Here is a 16,881-nt window from a genome sequence, read left to right as displayed (position 1 = left end):
GAACTCCCAATGGTCAAAGTGTAACAGTTTGAGCAACAAATAAGTAAAGTAGTACATCTGATTCTGTTCTGGTCTGAATGTTCGAGTCACTGCAAAATTTGAGTGTTGGAATCCTCAAGCCCATGCGATGGGTGTTGGCAGGGGAAGCCTCTGGAAGATGAGCAGGTCATGAGTGCTTCATCCTCATGAGTGGGATTGGCCCTTACAGAAGATTCCCCCCAACCCAGGGCTCCCCAGTCACTTCGGCCATGTGGAGACACAGGGAGAAATCTGTGAGGGCCTTCTCCCAACCACGCTGGCTCCATGATCTCAGACTCCAGCCTCTTCAACTATGAGCAAGAGCTTTCTTTTGTTTACTAGCCACTAGTCTGGGATGTTTTGTTATAGCTGCCTGAATTACTAAAACTGATTATAACCCCATATATAAATAAATCTTTGAGCCCATATTGTTTTATATATAAGTAATTGAATAAATTAATAAATTGAGGAGAAGAAAAAAAGCCTGTGCATAAAGTCCCAAATGATTCAACTAGATACTTCACCTTCAGGAGGGGGACCCTAACTGCCCACTCATGAAGGACAAGCTGCTTGTTGTGACTCCCTTCCAAAGAGGACAGAATGGAAAGGAGGAAAAAGGAGTAACTACAGAGGGGACATCTGACAAATACAGTTCAGCCGGGTGATCATGAGTTCACCATGAGTTCACCATGGTTTGTGCTCCATGGTATAATGTGATAAGAGTGGCACTTTTCTTCTGTGACCTTCCTCCCCAAGCCCACCATTCCCACATTCCACCATATACCTGAGCAACACTCCTCAAAACTGTCAGGCCATCACCATCAAGGAAAGTTGAAGAAGTTGTAACAGATGAGAAAAGCCTAACGAGACATGACAAATAAATGTAATGTGGTATCCTGCATCGAATTCTGGAACAGAAAGTGTAAAAACCAAGAAAATCTCTTTTGGAGTGAATGTTTCTGTTTCTCCAAAGTTCATGTGTTGAAATCTGATTCCCATTGTGATGGGATTTGGAGGTGGGAACGTTGACAAGTAATGAGGTCTTGAGGGTGGAGTCCTCATGAATGGGATCAATGCCCTCATGAAAAGGGGCCAGACAGCCAGATCACCCCACCTACACATGAGAATGCAAGTTGTCTGCAGTCCACAACCACAAAGAGACTTCTCATGACAATCCAATTATCATGGCACCCTGATCTCAGACTTCCAGCCTCTACGACTGTGAGAAATAAGTTCCTGTTGTTTCAAGGCATCCAGTTTATGCTGTTTTGTTATAAGGACCCAAGATAAGACAAAAATCTAAATATACTATGGACTTTGGTTAATAATAATGGTTCATTATCACAGATAAACCATGCTACTGTCAGATACTAATAAGAGGGGAAGCCGTGTGCAGCTGTATATTGGAACTCTGTACTATTGTCACAATTTTACTCTAAATGTAAAGCTATTTCAAAAATTAAGTCTATTGAATATGTCAACATCATGTCCTCAGCTGGATCTCTGCCTCTTGCACCTTGTTGGGGGACAAGGTGAGGAATTATGGCATGGGGAGACTTCTGTCTTTCTATAACCAGATTTTATCTTACTTCACAGGTCTAAGGTTCCTCTTCCTTTCTCTACCCTCTGTCTTCTGCTAGAGCTCACTCCAAAGCCTGGCCCTCAGAGATCTCAAAAGAACCTGCTTCTCAGTCCTCCAAGATATTCACCCTAAGTGTTTCCAATTAGTAAAACCCAGGTTAGACAAAGTGGGGTCAGGGAACTCTGAGAGCTTGGGTGAGGTAGGGTAGCTTTAAGACCTCAGTGGGGGATGCAGTTAATCCATGTCCTGAGCCTGAGGAATTGATGTGGAAGGGGCTCTGCGGAGGGTGGTGGGTGCTGTGATACACCAGGCCTGAGGATATGGCCCTCAGCTGTCAGCCCTCTTTGAGATGGCCTCAGCAGAAGAAAGCCACCATGCCTGAGATCAAGCGTGGGACCTTGCCACATCCGGTGGCTCATCAACAGGGATGTAAAGGTCCAACCTCTCAATCTAGCTCAGGAGAACTCTGAAGGAACATCCTAGCACCCGAGCTCCCCAGGAGATCAGCTGAGGTCTTCTTTGGGACCTCACTGCAACTCAACTTCTTCTATACAATTCTGCTCCCTTCTCCTAGCCACCATTGGATCCTAAAGCACTCCCTGGAAATGATCTGCTTAATATTCATCTCAGCACCTGTTTCCCAGAGAACTCAATGTGAAGGGGAGAGGCTGTGGGGGGACCAGAAAATGTGGGGATTCTTTTGTCTCTAAGGGCCAAGCAAGTCAAGGAAGGATGGATTGTTTACACTATACTTACCATATATTATATACCACATACCAGACATGTATGCCCACATAATATACCATAGACCACATACCATGTACCACACCATATGCCATATACAATATACTGTATACCACATATAATATACCACATGGCATATACAATATGCCATTGCCAAATACCACATACCATACACCATACATCATATACCACATACAACGTAAGATATACCACATAGTATATGCCATAGACCAAACACCATACAGCAGTCTTAATAAACAAGGGCAATGAGAATCTACAAAATGATTTACACAAAAAAGGAGTTTACTCAGATCTGTGTTGTAGAAGACCCTAGATAAAGTAGAAGGTAGAGCTTAACAGTGGGCAGAAGATTTGGAGATAGCATATTGGGAAGTAATAGTTTTCATTCACACAGAGATGACAATGGAGATGGAGAAATAGATTCAAGATGTGTTTGGGAGGTAAAACTAACAGGGTCTGGGAATGTGTAGACACCAGTGGACAAGTGAGGATGTAGAACATGGGTCCTTCTTGGTTTGGCCAAATGGGTAGAGGATGTGCCACATGCTGAAGGGGAAAAGAAAATGTCCGAGGGCCGACTATGAAGTATTTTCATATTCAAATTTCAAATTTCATATTCAAATACATTGTGAGTATTTCAGCTATACAAATGAAAATTTCATGGTCAAAGGATATGTAGGTTAGCCACCAAGAAGTGGATTCAGGATTAGAACCTAAACTACATCTGGTTGCAAAGCCAATGTTCTTGACCATCACGGCACTAGAAATATCGGGCTCTGTAGAGTTTAGCGTCTGATGGGAGATGTGAAGTCTGCTGAAGGTGAGAAGAAGTATAGGATACTGGACCTGGAGGAAAGTTCCTGTATAGCCCTCACCAGAGGCCATGGATGGCACCCCTGCATGGAATTCATCATTCCAGAACAATGTGATAGGATGGTGACATCACAAGGGGAAAGGAGTCTTCTCATCTCCTATATGCAGTTTGGGCCTGCTGTGGACTCTCCTCTTGTTCTAACACCTCTCCTGGCCTTAACATCCTATTGATCCCTGAGGAGGCACAGCTCACAAGGAAGCAATAGGAAAATCACCCTAATAGTCAGTGCCTGACTATGGACTCGGAGACACTGAAGTGTCACCAGCTGAGTATAGACTGAGAGTTCCAACACAGCCTTTGTGCTTGGGTAGAGCCCATTGCAGAGGTGAGAAAGAACGAAGCCAATATACTGGTTCCTTTCTCTTTCTAAGAGTATTTCTTCTTCCCTCTACTCTTTTCCCCCAGAGCTGGCCCCAGACCCAGCACAGACAACAGAGGCAGCCCTAACCTTCCAGGTGTGTTTCTAGGTGTGTTACTTTCCTTCTTGCAGTGTGTTCTCCCAGCCCTACCTTCCCTGTGGCCCCTTCCATCCTCTAAGACACAAATCAGGGGCGCCTGGGTGGCTCAGTGGTTAAAGCCTCTGCCTTTGGCTCAGGTCATGATCTCAGGGTCCTGGGATCGAGTCCTGCATCGGGCTCTCTGCTCAGCAGGGAGCCTGCCTCCTCATCCTCTCTCTCTCTGCCTGCCTCTCTGCCTACTTGTGATCTGTCTGTCAAATAAATAAAAAAAAAGTCTTTAAGACACAAATCATCACCACCTCCAAAATTCTAACCTCTTTCCCACACCATGTATCTGGGCTTCTACATCAGCAGGGGTGCAGCCTGGTGAGACCGCAGTTGGGACGAGGCTCAGGAATGAGCACAAGTCTATGACATGCCCTTAACTCTGGAAAACCAATCATTTCTAGCAGCAACTTCTCAGCTTGTGTTCACCTTGCCTGTCTATTTGATAATCTCAAAGAAAAACTGTTAAAATCCCATGGTCTTTCCTCTCATCATCATCCCCTTCCTCTGGCATCATGGAGGCAGGGAGTGTCTTCTCTCCTCAGAGCAAAGTGTCCTGGGCCTCTCCAGGACAACATTCGGACAGAGAAGGCTCCAGGGCCACCATGATGCCTGTCCCTGCCTCCCGATCCTGCCCACCACTGCCATCCCTGCTGCTGACTCTGCTACTGAAATTCACAGGTGAGCTGGGGCTCAAGGATGTGTGACGAGGACTCCCCTATGCTAGTTTACTGTGTTGACCTTACTCGTTTACCTAGAATTTCCTGGGGGAGGGTTTTCTCTATCCCATCCAGAATTTATAGAACTAGATTGGAATGGTTCCCAGTTCCCAAAATCTCCTAGTGGCCAAGTCTGTTCCACACCCTTTTGTTCGGAGAATGGGCACATGCTAATAGTCACAGGGCTGAGCACAGCACACATTAGAGCGCTCCTCCCCCATCCCTTAGGAACAAAGAACCTGTCATTCCAATATTGCCACCACAAAGATACAACTTCTCAATGAAGAAAATCATGTTGGAGAACATGAAATTTTAAAGCAAGAAAACAATTCACAATGTTTTCATCCTAAGATAATCACTGTTAAAAATTTGCAGAGGTTTGCATGCTCATGGAATATTGACTAGAAGTGGTCACTAGAGATCTCTCTGGGTCAGTGAGGGAAGCTGAACCCTGCAGGGTCTCTAAGAGAACTAGGCAGTTCTGCCTTTGCTTGCTGAAAAAGCTAAAGAAGCATGTGGAGTGTCTTTCCCAAGGCCATTGGTCCATGTTGGCAGAGGCTTTGAGTCCCAATTGTCACAGAAGACGGCTCAAGGGATTTAGATCAGATGAAAGAGGAACCCAAGACCTTTATCTGAGTATAAGCAAGGAGGAAGAAAGCTTGGATGTTTTAGGAAAAGGTAAAATATATGAGTAACACACCCACTAGAGAATGTTAGCAAAGACATTTTAATGGGAATACCAAGCTCATAAAAATCTTTTCCAGAAAATAGAAGTAGAAGAAACGCTTCCCTGCTCATTTGATGAGGCCATTATTACCTTGATAACAAAACCAGATTGTACATTAAAAAAAAAAAACTACAGACCAATATGTCTCGTGAATCTAAATGCAAGAATCCTAAGCAAAATTTGGCAAATAGAATTTCAAACATGTAAAGTTACATACCATGACTAAGAAGGGTTTATTCCAGGCATGCAAAGCTGTTTCAACATTTGAAAAACAATCACTGTAATCCATCACATCAACAAATTAAAGAAGAAAAATTGCATGAGCATATCAAGTGATGCAGAAAAGTCATTTGACAAATCTAACATCCGTTCATGATGCAAACTCACAGCAAACTAGAAATAGGAGGCAACTTCTTCAATTTGATGAAGAATATTTACAAAAAACCCTGTAGCTATCATTATACTTAGTGGTGAAAGACTGATTTTTTTTTCGTAAGGTAAGGACTGAGGCAGGATGTCCCTACTCACAACTCTTATTCAACATAGTACTAGAAATTGTAGGAGAGAGAGGGACAGGAAGAAAGGAATGGAATGGAAGGGACAGAAGGAGAAAGGGAAGGGAAGGGAAGGGAAGGAAAGGAAAGGAAAGGAAGTTTAAAAGGAAGAAAAAGAACTTCCCTTATTTGCAGATGTGATTGTCTACATAGAAAATCCCAAAGAATCTACTTTAAAAAAAAAAAACCCTCTGGGTTAATAAGCATGTTCAGCAAAGATACAAAATCAACATTAAAAAATCAATTATGGGTGATCCATGGTGGATGTTTTGAGGGCAGCTGACCCGCAGCCTGCATATCCCAGACTGCCTCCCCTAGAAGCCTGAGCCAGCCGTGTAGCTTTCTCCCTTTGTCTCATAACCATGTCCACCAACGAGAATGCTAATTCACCAACTGCCCGCCTTAACAGATTCAAGAACAAGGGGAAAGACAGTACAGAAATGAGGTGGCGTCAAATAGAAGTTAATGTGGAGCTGAGGAAAGTTAAGAAGGATGACCAGATGCTGAAAAGGAGAAACATAAGCTCATTTCCCGATGATTCTACCTCTCCACTGAAGGAAATCCCCAACAACCAGGGCGCTGTAAATTGGTCTGTTGATGACATTGTCAAAGGCATAAATAGCAACCATTTGGAAAGCCAGCTCCAGGCTACTCAAACTGCTAGGAAACTGCCTTCTCAGGAAAAGCAGCACCCCCATAGACAACATAATCTGGACTGGTTTGATTCCAAAATTTGTGTCCTTCTTGGGCAGAACAGACTGTAGTCCCATTCAGTTTGAATCTGCTTGGGCTCTCACTAACGTTGCTTCTGGGACATCAGAACAGACCAAGGCTGTGGTAGATGGAGGTGCTAGGCCAGCATTCATTTCTCTGTTGGCATCTTCCCATGCCCACATCAGTGAACAAGCTGTAGGGGCTCTAGGAAACATTGAAGGTGACGGTTCAGTTTTTCGAGACTTGGTTATCAAGTACAGTGCAGCTGATCCGCTTTTGGCTCTCCTTGTGGTTCCTGATATGTCTTCGTTAGCATGTGGCTACTTACGTAACCTTACTTGGACACTTTCAAACCTTTGTCACAACAAGAATCCTGCACCCCCGTTAGATGCTGTCGAGCAGATTCTTCCTACCTTAGTTCTTTACCTATCTACCTTAGCAGATACTTTCTACCTTCCTACCTTCCTAATTCTCCTGCATCACGATGATCCAGAAGTCTTGCCAGATACCTGGGCCATTTCCTACCTTACTGATGGTCCAAATGAATGGACTGAAATGGTTGTGAAAACAGGAATTGTGCCCCAGCTTGTGAAGCTTCTAGGAGCTACTGAATTGCCCATTGTGACTTCTGCACTAAGAGCCATAGGAAATATTGTCACTGGGACAGATGAACAGACTCAGGTTGAATAGATGCAGGAGCACTTGCTATCTTTCCCAGCCTGCTAATGAATCCCAAAACTAATATTCAGAAGGAAGCCATGTGGACAACATCAAACATCACAGCTGGCCACCACGACCAGATACAGCAAGTTGTGAATCATGGGTTAGTCCCATTCTTCATTGGTGTTCTCTCTAAGGCAGACTTTAAGACACAAAAGGAAGCTGTCTGGGCTGTGACCAACTATACAAGTGGTGGGACAGTTGAACAGATTGTATACCTCGTTCATTGTGGCATAATAGAACCATTGATGAACCTCTTAACTGCAAAGGATACCGAAATTATTCTGGTTATTCTGGATGCTGTTTCAAACATCATTTAGGCTGCTGAGAAACTAGGTGGAACTGAGAAACTTGGTATAATGATTGAAGAATGTGAAGGTTTGGACAAAATTGAGGCTCTCCAAAACCATGAAAATGAGTCTGTATACAAAGCTTCATTAAACTTGATTGAGAAGTATTTCTCTGTAGAGGAAGAGGAAGATCAAAATGTTGTCCAGAAACTACCTCTGAAGGCTATACGTTCCAGGTTCAGGATGGCACTCCTTTAACTTTTAGATTATACAGCTTAGGCAGAAAGTTGTTTGTTGTGTACTCTGGTAGAAGTTTGTCTTACTGTTTCTCTACTAAGAACTCTTTTTAAATGTGTTTTTTTTTTATTGTAGCACTTTTTACAACAAAACTCTACTTGACCAGTTCCAAACTGTACAAACTGTATGAAGCTCCTCCTCTCAGTGGGTTTCTTATTTATATGTGGAATCTCCTATCTTGCAGTGTCCTGTAAATAAAGATTAAATTCCACACTTTTCTTTTAAAAAATCAGTTATGTTTCTATATACTAAAAACACATGTGACCAAGTACATTATCACCCCTCAAAAAAGAAAAATAGGTATAAATCTCCTATTATATGTATAAGATCTATATAAAGAAAGCTATAAAACTGATTAAAGCAATCAGTTTTAAACCAAAGAAGAACTAAACAAATAAAGATACATCCCATGTTCATGGATGGGAGGACTCAATATTGTCAGGATACCCATTCTGCCCAACTTCATCTAAGGATTAAATGCAATCCCAATAAATGTAAGAACGAAGTATTTGATGGATATTGACAAACTGATTCTAAAGTTCATATGGAAAATTTAAAGATCCAGAATAGCCAACTCAATGTTGGAGAAGAACAAAGTCAGAGAACAAGACTTACTAGAAAGCTACAGTAATTGAAACAGCGGCATTGATGAAAGAATAGACACACAGATCAATGCAACAGAATAGAAAGTCCAGAAATACACACACATAAATATAGCCAACTGATCTTTGGGATAGGAGCAACAGAGTCTTTTCAACAGAGTTGCTGGAGGAATTGGACATCCTGACATCCATGTGCAAAAAAAAAAAAAAATTGATTCTAGACACAGACCTAACAACTTTCATAAAAATAACTCAAATGTAAAACACAAAACTATAAAATTCCTTCAAAATATCATAGAAGAAAATCTAGATGACCTTTGATATGGAAATGACTTTTTTATAAATAGACTTCATATTTTAAAACTGTTTTAGGTTCACACCAGAATGGAGCAGAAGGTGCAGAGATTTCCCATACCACTCCCTGTCCCTACACATCAGTCTCTCCCCTTACCAATATCCTCCACCAGAGTGGTACATTTATTACAAATGATGAACCTACACTAGTATGTCATTAACACCCAAAGTCCATAATTCACGTTCTGTTTTACCCTTGGTATTGTATAGTCTATGGGGTTGGACAAATGTATAGTGATATCCACTTTTATAGCATTATACAGAGTAGCTTCAGTGCCCTAAAAATCCTCTGTATTCTGCTTATTTATCTATTTCCACCTAACACTGGCAATAGCTGATATATTCCCGGTATCCGTAGTTTTGCCTTTCCCAGAATATCATATTCTGGGAATATGATATTCTGCAGTATGCAGGTGTCTCGTTTAGACTAAGGTTCTTCCATATCTTTTCAGGGCTTACTAGCTCATTTCTTTTAGCACTGAATAATACTCCACTGTCTGAATGTACCACAATTTCTATATCCATTCACCTACTGAAGGTCATCTTGGTTGCTTTCAAGCTTGGCAATTATAACTGAAGCTGGTATAAACTATGAGGAGAAATCTGTTCCAGGCCTCTCTCCTAGCTTCTGGTAGCCTCAGACCATCCTCGGATTGTACACAGCATTCCCCCTGTGTCTTCACATCATCTTCCCTCTGTGTATGACATCTAAGCTGAGCTGTGCCTGAACTCCTGGTCCACAGGAACTATGAAATAATATGTGTTTTCTTAAACTATTAAGTTTGCAGTAATTTGTTATGCAGCAAGTTCCCCTGTTTATACAGTATCTACTATGCTCCAGGCCATGGAGTCCCCTTCCCCTCACCCCCTGTGACAACACAGTTTGTAATTTTCATACCTTCGCACCAGTATGTGTTGCTAAAAGAGTGTGTAACGAGTCCCCACTTTGACCTAGAACCAGACTCTCAAAACATCCTGGGCCAAGACAAAGAACATGAGAAATGAAGCCAATTTTCTTTCCAGGAACTTCGGATCAAGAATTCCAGGTGACCCAGCCTGAGAGTTCAGTTTCAGTCAGAGCTGGAGAGATCTTGACACTGGGCTGCAACGTGTCTGCTCGTTCCCCAGCAGGGCCTGTCTTGTGGTTCAGGGAGAATGGGCAAGAACGAAAGTTAATTTACAATTTCAAAGGGGGCCAATTCCCCCGAGTAACCCAAGTGGAAAACACAGAATTCAACCAGACAGACTATTCCATCCGCATCAGTAACGTGTCGCCCAAAGATGTGGGCACCTATTACTGTGTGAAACTAACCATAGCGCACCCTGACATGTCGTATGTATCTGGTTCAGGCACCGTTGTATCTGTGAATGGTGAGTACAGCCTGACAAACTCCATCCCCTTGGTCTGTAAAAATAAATTTTTTAAAATCTGAAACGTACCAAATCATCACTACACACTAGATTCTGTGCCCCTTCAATCACAAACCACCCTATAAGTTAGGTTCTGCAGATGGCCCTATTAATTAGCCATTCTGTGGTCCCATGCCTACTACTGAACTAAGTAAGCCATGTTGACAGGCCATGCCCTGCCCTGACGGCCAACTCCACCAAGCCAGGGATGACATATGGCAAGGGAAACTCTCACATAAAAAGGCACCAAGTAGATATAATACAACTACAAGTGTGCACTTTATGATCCAAAAAGTGAGAATACTGAGACCTATGTGGCCTGCTGGCTTTTCTAAGGTCTGACGGACAATTCTGGAATAAGAGTTCTCCATTGAGTATCTTCTAACCTATGTTCTGAGACCCAATTTCTATTCACTGACCCTTGTAGCCACATCTTATCTTATAGGTTCAGGACTAAATTGTAACACAGGTTAGAGTTTGCCCCCTAAGCCCAATACTTCCTGAGCCAAAGTGGGGATCCACAGGTAAGCAGAATCTCTACAAACCTGCCCAAATCCACTCAGCCATTTCTAACTAGAATGTGATTGAGGCCTGGTGGCAGGTCCCTGAAGGGCCACCACAGGGCACTCAGGGACCCCATTCCCCACAGGAAATCAATGAGTGAGTGTGGTCTCCTACTATGGATTCTAGGGAGCCAGGACATCAGAAGGATGGGGATTGATATCACCCACCCCCACATCTTGTTTGGAAAAGCTGTCCTGGAGGAGTTCAGTCACTCTCCTGGCTCTTGATCTTTCCCTGACCTGCCCTGCCCTAGTCTAACCCCAGCTCTGTTGTTCTCTTCTCTGAGGACAACCACTGTTTGCTACTTCTTGCCACTCTGTGGATTAATGACATTCAATATGTGAGATTAGTGTGTCTATCTGTTCTTCTGGGAAAACTAGTCTTCCTCTGTGATGTTCTCTTCAAGTCCAGCCACATTCCATCATACCCAATGGGCCACGGAAAATTTACATAAGATCCCTCAAGATAAAAACTGTGAGCATAGGCAGCTTACCCTCCATTTTCTCCCAGCCTCACCAGCCAAGATTTTCTTGTTTCTCTAACCCACACCTTAGCCCATCTTTGCTTTTGATGGTTTGCCTGAAAAGGAGAGAGATTACCAGGACCTGACTAATATGGGGTAGTGATGTTGGCGGTAGTGGGTGTTGGAGATCAGTTTGTGGGCCCTCCAAAATTGATAAGGTCCCTTGAGGTTCTATTCTCTTTTATTTAGAAGAGGAAACTGTCTCTTTCTCCAACCCCCTGCCCGACAGATAAGCAGAGGAGCCGCACTCTGCCTGCATGAACACAGTAGTACTAAATGGCTCCCCATTCTCTAGGTTTGCTATCTCTTGACTTGCCCTTTCTCCACACCTCTCAACACTAATATCTCCACAAATTCAGTTAGCTGCTTACCCTTCAGAAGAGAAGAAGGTCAATCCCAAACTCCCTATATCTATGAGGTCAGCAGAGGACACTTGGACCCTTCTCCAAATGAGCTGAGTGATTTTTGGCATTTAGATGGGAGAGGGACTAGTCTCTCTCTATAAACACTATCAATGCATAATCCCAGTCCTCTCCCTCCCTGTCCTCTTCTTTCCCTGGTTAGGGGCTGGGACAGAGGGAATGGGAGAGGTGATACATTTTGTCCACTGCACTGACTCACACACATCATTAAAATAAGTAATGAATGAGGCCCACCCACGATCTGGATCCAAGTTCTTCAGTCCCGCCTGGGCTAGAGCATGGGAAATGGGAAATGATTTTGCATTTCTTTGCAGGAACCACACATGAGATATTCCAGGTGCAACAAGCTGAGATGACACAGACTGTATCAGTTGGAGAGACAATCACCTTGAGTTGCAGTGTACCAGATTCATTCCCAAAAGGACCCGTCTTATGGTTCAAGGGAAATGGGCCAAACCGGGAATTAATCTACAATTTCAAAGAAGGTTTCTTTCCCAGAGTAAAAGAAATTGGACACCCCACCAAAGTTGGCAACACAGACTTTTCCATCCACATCAGTGAAATCTCTCTTGCAGACGCCGGCACTTACTACTGCGTGAAGTTCAAGGAGGGGAAATCTAACACGGAGTTCCAGTCAGGTCCGGGCACCAAGGTGTTTGTGACTAGTGAGTTTGTCTCCTCCACCCCCTATTATGGGCTATCATTTCAGTTAACCAATCCTCTACTCACTGAATTACTAGATTAGGCTATTATTGAAGATGCATTGTACATTTGATCTCTCAGCAACCTGTGAGTTAAGTGATTTACAGGAGGAGAAACAAACTCAGGTCAATTGAATGATGAGGGATATTTTGGTTGACATTCCAATACTCAATAGCAAGCCCCCAAGAGCTAGATGAAACCAGATCATTTCATGACTCCCTACTCATGGTTAACTCAGACAGGAGACTGACTTAAGCCAATTTGTGTCCATAAGTGAAAAGGACAGACTCGCAGAAAAATCTGGGAAACTAATGCAATTCTCTCTCCTGCTGGCTAGGAACAGGCAATCAGTTTGCCCCAGGTGCTCCAGAGAAACATCTAATGACCATGAGGGGAACCAAGCTGAGGAAAAATCTGCTGTAGAGAAGTGCAAAGATGTAGAGAATGTGGGTTGACAACATTACACGGCCATATTGTTCCTGGTTCCCACCCCACTTCTGGAGCTCCAATAATAGGAGAGAAAACATCTCCTTGTCAAGCCAGTTTTCTTAAAGTCAGCATTGTCCTAAGGGATGCCAGGTGATAAAGTTCCCATATCCACAGAGCACTGAAGTACAATTTCCAATTTTTTTTCTGTTCCTAAAGCCTTACTTATTCAATTTTTCTATTTTGTTATAACTTCTGAATTCTGAGCAATACCCAGCTTGAGAAATTATTAAATTCATGATACTACAATACTACTATTTGTTGGGCATCTCCTGTACACGAAGCATCTCCTTTTCCCATATTATTGTATTTACTGGCATAGCAATTTGAGTATAAGAATGATTATCCTTATCATATGAATGAAGAAACTGAGGCTCAAGGGAATTTAGGGGGACAGATACTAGGAGAAAGTGGTAAAGTTGGTCTGGGCTCTCTCCAGCATGCTCTATATATTAGTGAAGAACCTTTCCTTACAAGGGATAAAAATGAAAAATATTAGTATAATGGGATCCTGTAGCTGAGGAGGATTCTAGCTTCCTCACAGCATCCAACACAGAGTTTTAGGACTAAGGTCTCAGGGCCACCAAGACTCTTATTCTTTGAAATTCTCTCATCTCTATTCATCTCTACCTGGCATTTGCTGCATATAGGCCTCATCCATATAATGGAAGAGGTAAGTACAGGAAATGTTGACATTCATTACCTCATCTTAGCAGTCAGGACGGAGAGAGAGCTTCTTATTCCCAGCCTCCACAAATGAATCCCAGAGAGTCATTTGAAATTGCCTTTCCTATGCCTTTCACTTACTCATTATTATAAGGGAGAGGAAGTGCTTGGTAGGGAATCCACCAACCCAATGACACAAATGTTCAACAGACTAAAAACAATATGGTGTCCACCCCATGGTCCAACCCTTCAGGTAACATATGAGAAAGTTGAGACCCAGCGATTGGGTTTTCCTCAAGTTACACAGAGAATGGATAATAGAACTCAGATCTCTTATTCCCATAATCCTTGGGTTTATGGCTTTGTCCTCCTAATGAGAAGACTCTAGTTAGAGTTGGGGGTGTGGAGGTACATGAAGATGAATTAGAGGGAAAATATTGTGAAAAAGTTCCATTTCCCTGTTAAAAACCAAAAAGTAAGAAATGTATTAAATTTATACCATTTCTACATAATGAATAAAAGGCATATATACATATGGTTTAAAATACTGAGCTAAGTGTGTTTGCTATGGTTGCTGTAACTAATTGTCACAAACTTTGGGGTTTATAGCTGGAATGGTCCTATGCAGATGGTATGACAGTGAGAGAACTTCCATGTGCCTACTCCCAGATACTGGCGAAAATTATTGTTTTCATATCACTTAGAGTAGTGACATCAGTAAAATGACAGACTAAGAAGTCCCCAACCCTTCTTCCATGGAGACAACCAAATAACAACCATCTGTGGACCAAAATACCTCTGTAAGAATGCTAGAAACCAACTGAGAAGCAGCGGTACCTAGCCCAATGGAAAACCAGGCAGGGATTCCAGTGAAAGCTGCAGGAAAGTTCGCAGAGCTTTGTACACTCATATGTCACCCCCAGCCTGATGTACTGGCACAATTAGGAGGAAACCTCTCATACCTGCTCCCTCCTCAAGATAGAAACAGAACAGACTGTGCATCAATCTGGATTGTCTGGGGACTGCCTGAGGGGATGGTTTCTGTCTCATGATTCAGAGCACTAGTGGGAACAGCAGAGGTTAGAAGTGCAAATAATGAATCATGGAACACTACATCAAAGACTAATGATGTACTCTAATAAAAAAAAGAAATTAAAAAAATTGCTGAAAACAGAGACCTCTGTTGTAGTGGCTCAAAGCTATAGATATTATGCAGTTCCAAAAGATGGCACCAGGGGGCATAAGAGATTGCGATCTCCTGCGAAGAAAATGCAAGCTTCTTAGGAATTTGAGACAGCTAAAAAAAAAAAAAAAACATACGCATTGAACATTATATCAAAAACTAATGATGTACGATACCTTGGCTAATTGAATTTAAATTAAAAAATTAAAATACATACACAAAGACCGTATCTTCAACAAATGGTGTAGGGAAAACTGGACAACAACATGCCGAAGAATGAAACCGGACCACCTTCTTACACCATACACAAAAATAAATTCAAAATGGATGAAAGACCTAAATGTAAGCCAGGAAACCATCAAAATCCTAGGGGAGAAAACAAGCTAGCCACCTCTTTGACCTCAGCTGCAGCAACTTCTTACTAGACATGTCTCTGGAGGCAAGGAAAACAAGAGCAAAAATGAACTATTGGGACATTATTAAGATAAAAAGCTCCTGCACAGTGAAGGAAACAATCAACAAACCTAAAAGGCAACCAATAGAATGGGAAAGGTAATACCTAGAGGGTATTATACTAAGCGAAATAAGTCAGAGAAAGACAAATATCATATTACTTCACTCATGTGGAATTTAAGAAAAAAAAAAACAGATGAACACGGGAAGGGAAGGGAAAATAAAATAAGATAAAAACAGAAAGGGAGGCAAACCATAAGAGACTCTTAGCTATAGAGCACAAACTGAGGATTGCTGGAGGGGAGGTGAGTGGGAGGATGGGTTAAATGGATAATGGGCAGTAAGGAGGGCATTTCTTGGGATGAGCATTGGTGTGATATGTAATTGATGAATCACTAAATTCTACTTGTAAAACCAATACTAGACCATACGTTAACTAACTTGAATTTTAGGAAACGGTCAACAAAACTAAAAAGCAACCCATGGGATGGGAGAAGATATTTTCAAATGACACTACAGACAAAGGGCTGGTACCCAGGTTCTATAAAGAACTTCTCAAACTCTCAACACCCAAAAAACAAATACTCCAGTCAAAAAATGGGCAGAAAACATGAGCAGACACTTCTCCAAAGAAGACATACAAATGGCCAACAGACACATGAAAAATATTCAACATCAGTAACCATCAGGGAGATTCAAATCCAAATCACTTTGAGATACCACCACACACCAGTCAGAATGGCTAAAACTAACAAGATGGAACAAGAAACGTCGGCAAGGGTGCAGCCGCTCTGGAAAACAGCATGCAGTTTCCTCAAAAAGTTGAAAATAGAGCTACCCTAACACCCAGCAATTACACTACTGGGTATTTATCCTAAAGATACAAATGTAGTGATCCAAAGGGGCACGAGCACCCCAATGTTTATAGCAGCAATGTCCATCATAGCCAAACTATGGAAAGAAGCTAGATGTCCATCAACAGATGAATGGATAAAGAAGATGTGATATATATACAATGGAATACTATGCAGCCATCAAAAAACGCAAAATCTTACAATTTGCCATGATGTGGATGGAACTAGACAGTATTATGCTTTTAAGTGAAATAAGTCAGAGAAAGACAATTCTATTATCTCACTGATCTGAGGAATTTGAGACTCGAGACAGAGGGTCATAGGAGAGGAGGGAAAAATGAAACAAGATGAAACCATAGGGAGAGACAAACCATAAGAGACTCTTCATCTCAGGAAACAAACTAAGAGTTGCTGGAGGGGCGGGGGGTCGGAAGGATGGGGTGGCTGGGGGATGGGCATGGGGGAGGATATATGCCATGGTGAGTGCTGTGAATTGTGTACCCCTGAAACAAATAATATATGTTTATTTTTTTAAAGGGTCTGCAGAGCTCTCTGGGGTCTTTTATAAGGCATTAATCTCATTCATAAGGGATCCATTCTCATGACTTGAACACCTCCTAAAATCCCCACCTCCTAATACCACGATCTTTGGGGAGTTCAACAAATGAATCTGGGGTAGGATGCAAACATGTTTTTTTCAAATGCCCAAATCTAAAATAATTTTTTTTTAAAAAGCAAAAAGCATACAAAGAACCAAGAAAGCATGGCTCCATGAAATGAAAAATACAAAACTGGAGGTTTGCAAAATATGTCTGAGGAACAGTGTAGGAGATAAGGGAGGGCCCAGGGAAGAGGGCCGTGTCTGATCTCACAGGGTCAACTATCGAGGCCCCCTGCTC

General features: G+C 42.3%; 2 protein-coding genes across 2 annotated transcripts; both read left to right on the top strand.

The window, feature by feature from the left end:
* Nucleotides 1-4,331: 4,331 nt before the first annotated feature.
* Nucleotides 4,332-13,074, top strand: LOC116868569 (signal-regulatory protein delta-like). Its single transcript, XM_032859021.1, has 4 exons — nucleotides 4,332-4,423; nucleotides 9,743-10,090; nucleotides 11,953-12,303; nucleotides 12,684-13,074. The coding sequence occupies exons 1-4, from the start codon at nucleotides 4,348-4,350 to the stop codon at nucleotides 12,761-12,763; spliced, it is 855 nt and encodes a 284-aa protein (XP_032714912.1). The 5' UTR covers nucleotides 4,332-4,347; the 3' UTR covers nucleotides 12,764-13,074.
* LOC116868771 (importin subunit alpha-1-like) lies at nucleotides 6,070-7,816 on the top strand. Its single transcript, XM_032859414.1, is given in 4 exon segments — nucleotides 6,070-6,431; nucleotides 6,433-7,138; nucleotides 7,141-7,665; nucleotides 7,668-7,816. Coding segments are annotated over 4 exon segments (1,707 nt in total). The 5' UTR covers nucleotides 6,070-6,104.
* Nucleotides 13,075-16,881: the final 3,807 nt, after the last annotated feature.

Source organism: Lontra canadensis, unplaced genomic scaffold (genome assembly GCF_010015895.1).
Source record: "Lontra canadensis isolate GAN:19392208 unplaced genomic scaffold, GSC_riverotter_1.0 scaffold16, whole genome shotgun sequence".
Lineage (NCBI taxonomy): Eukaryota > Metazoa > Chordata > Mammalia > Carnivora > Mustelidae > Lontra > Lontra canadensis.
The sequence above is the reverse complement of the archived record's forward strand: the minus strand, read 5'-3'. Positions and strand labels throughout refer to the sequence as shown.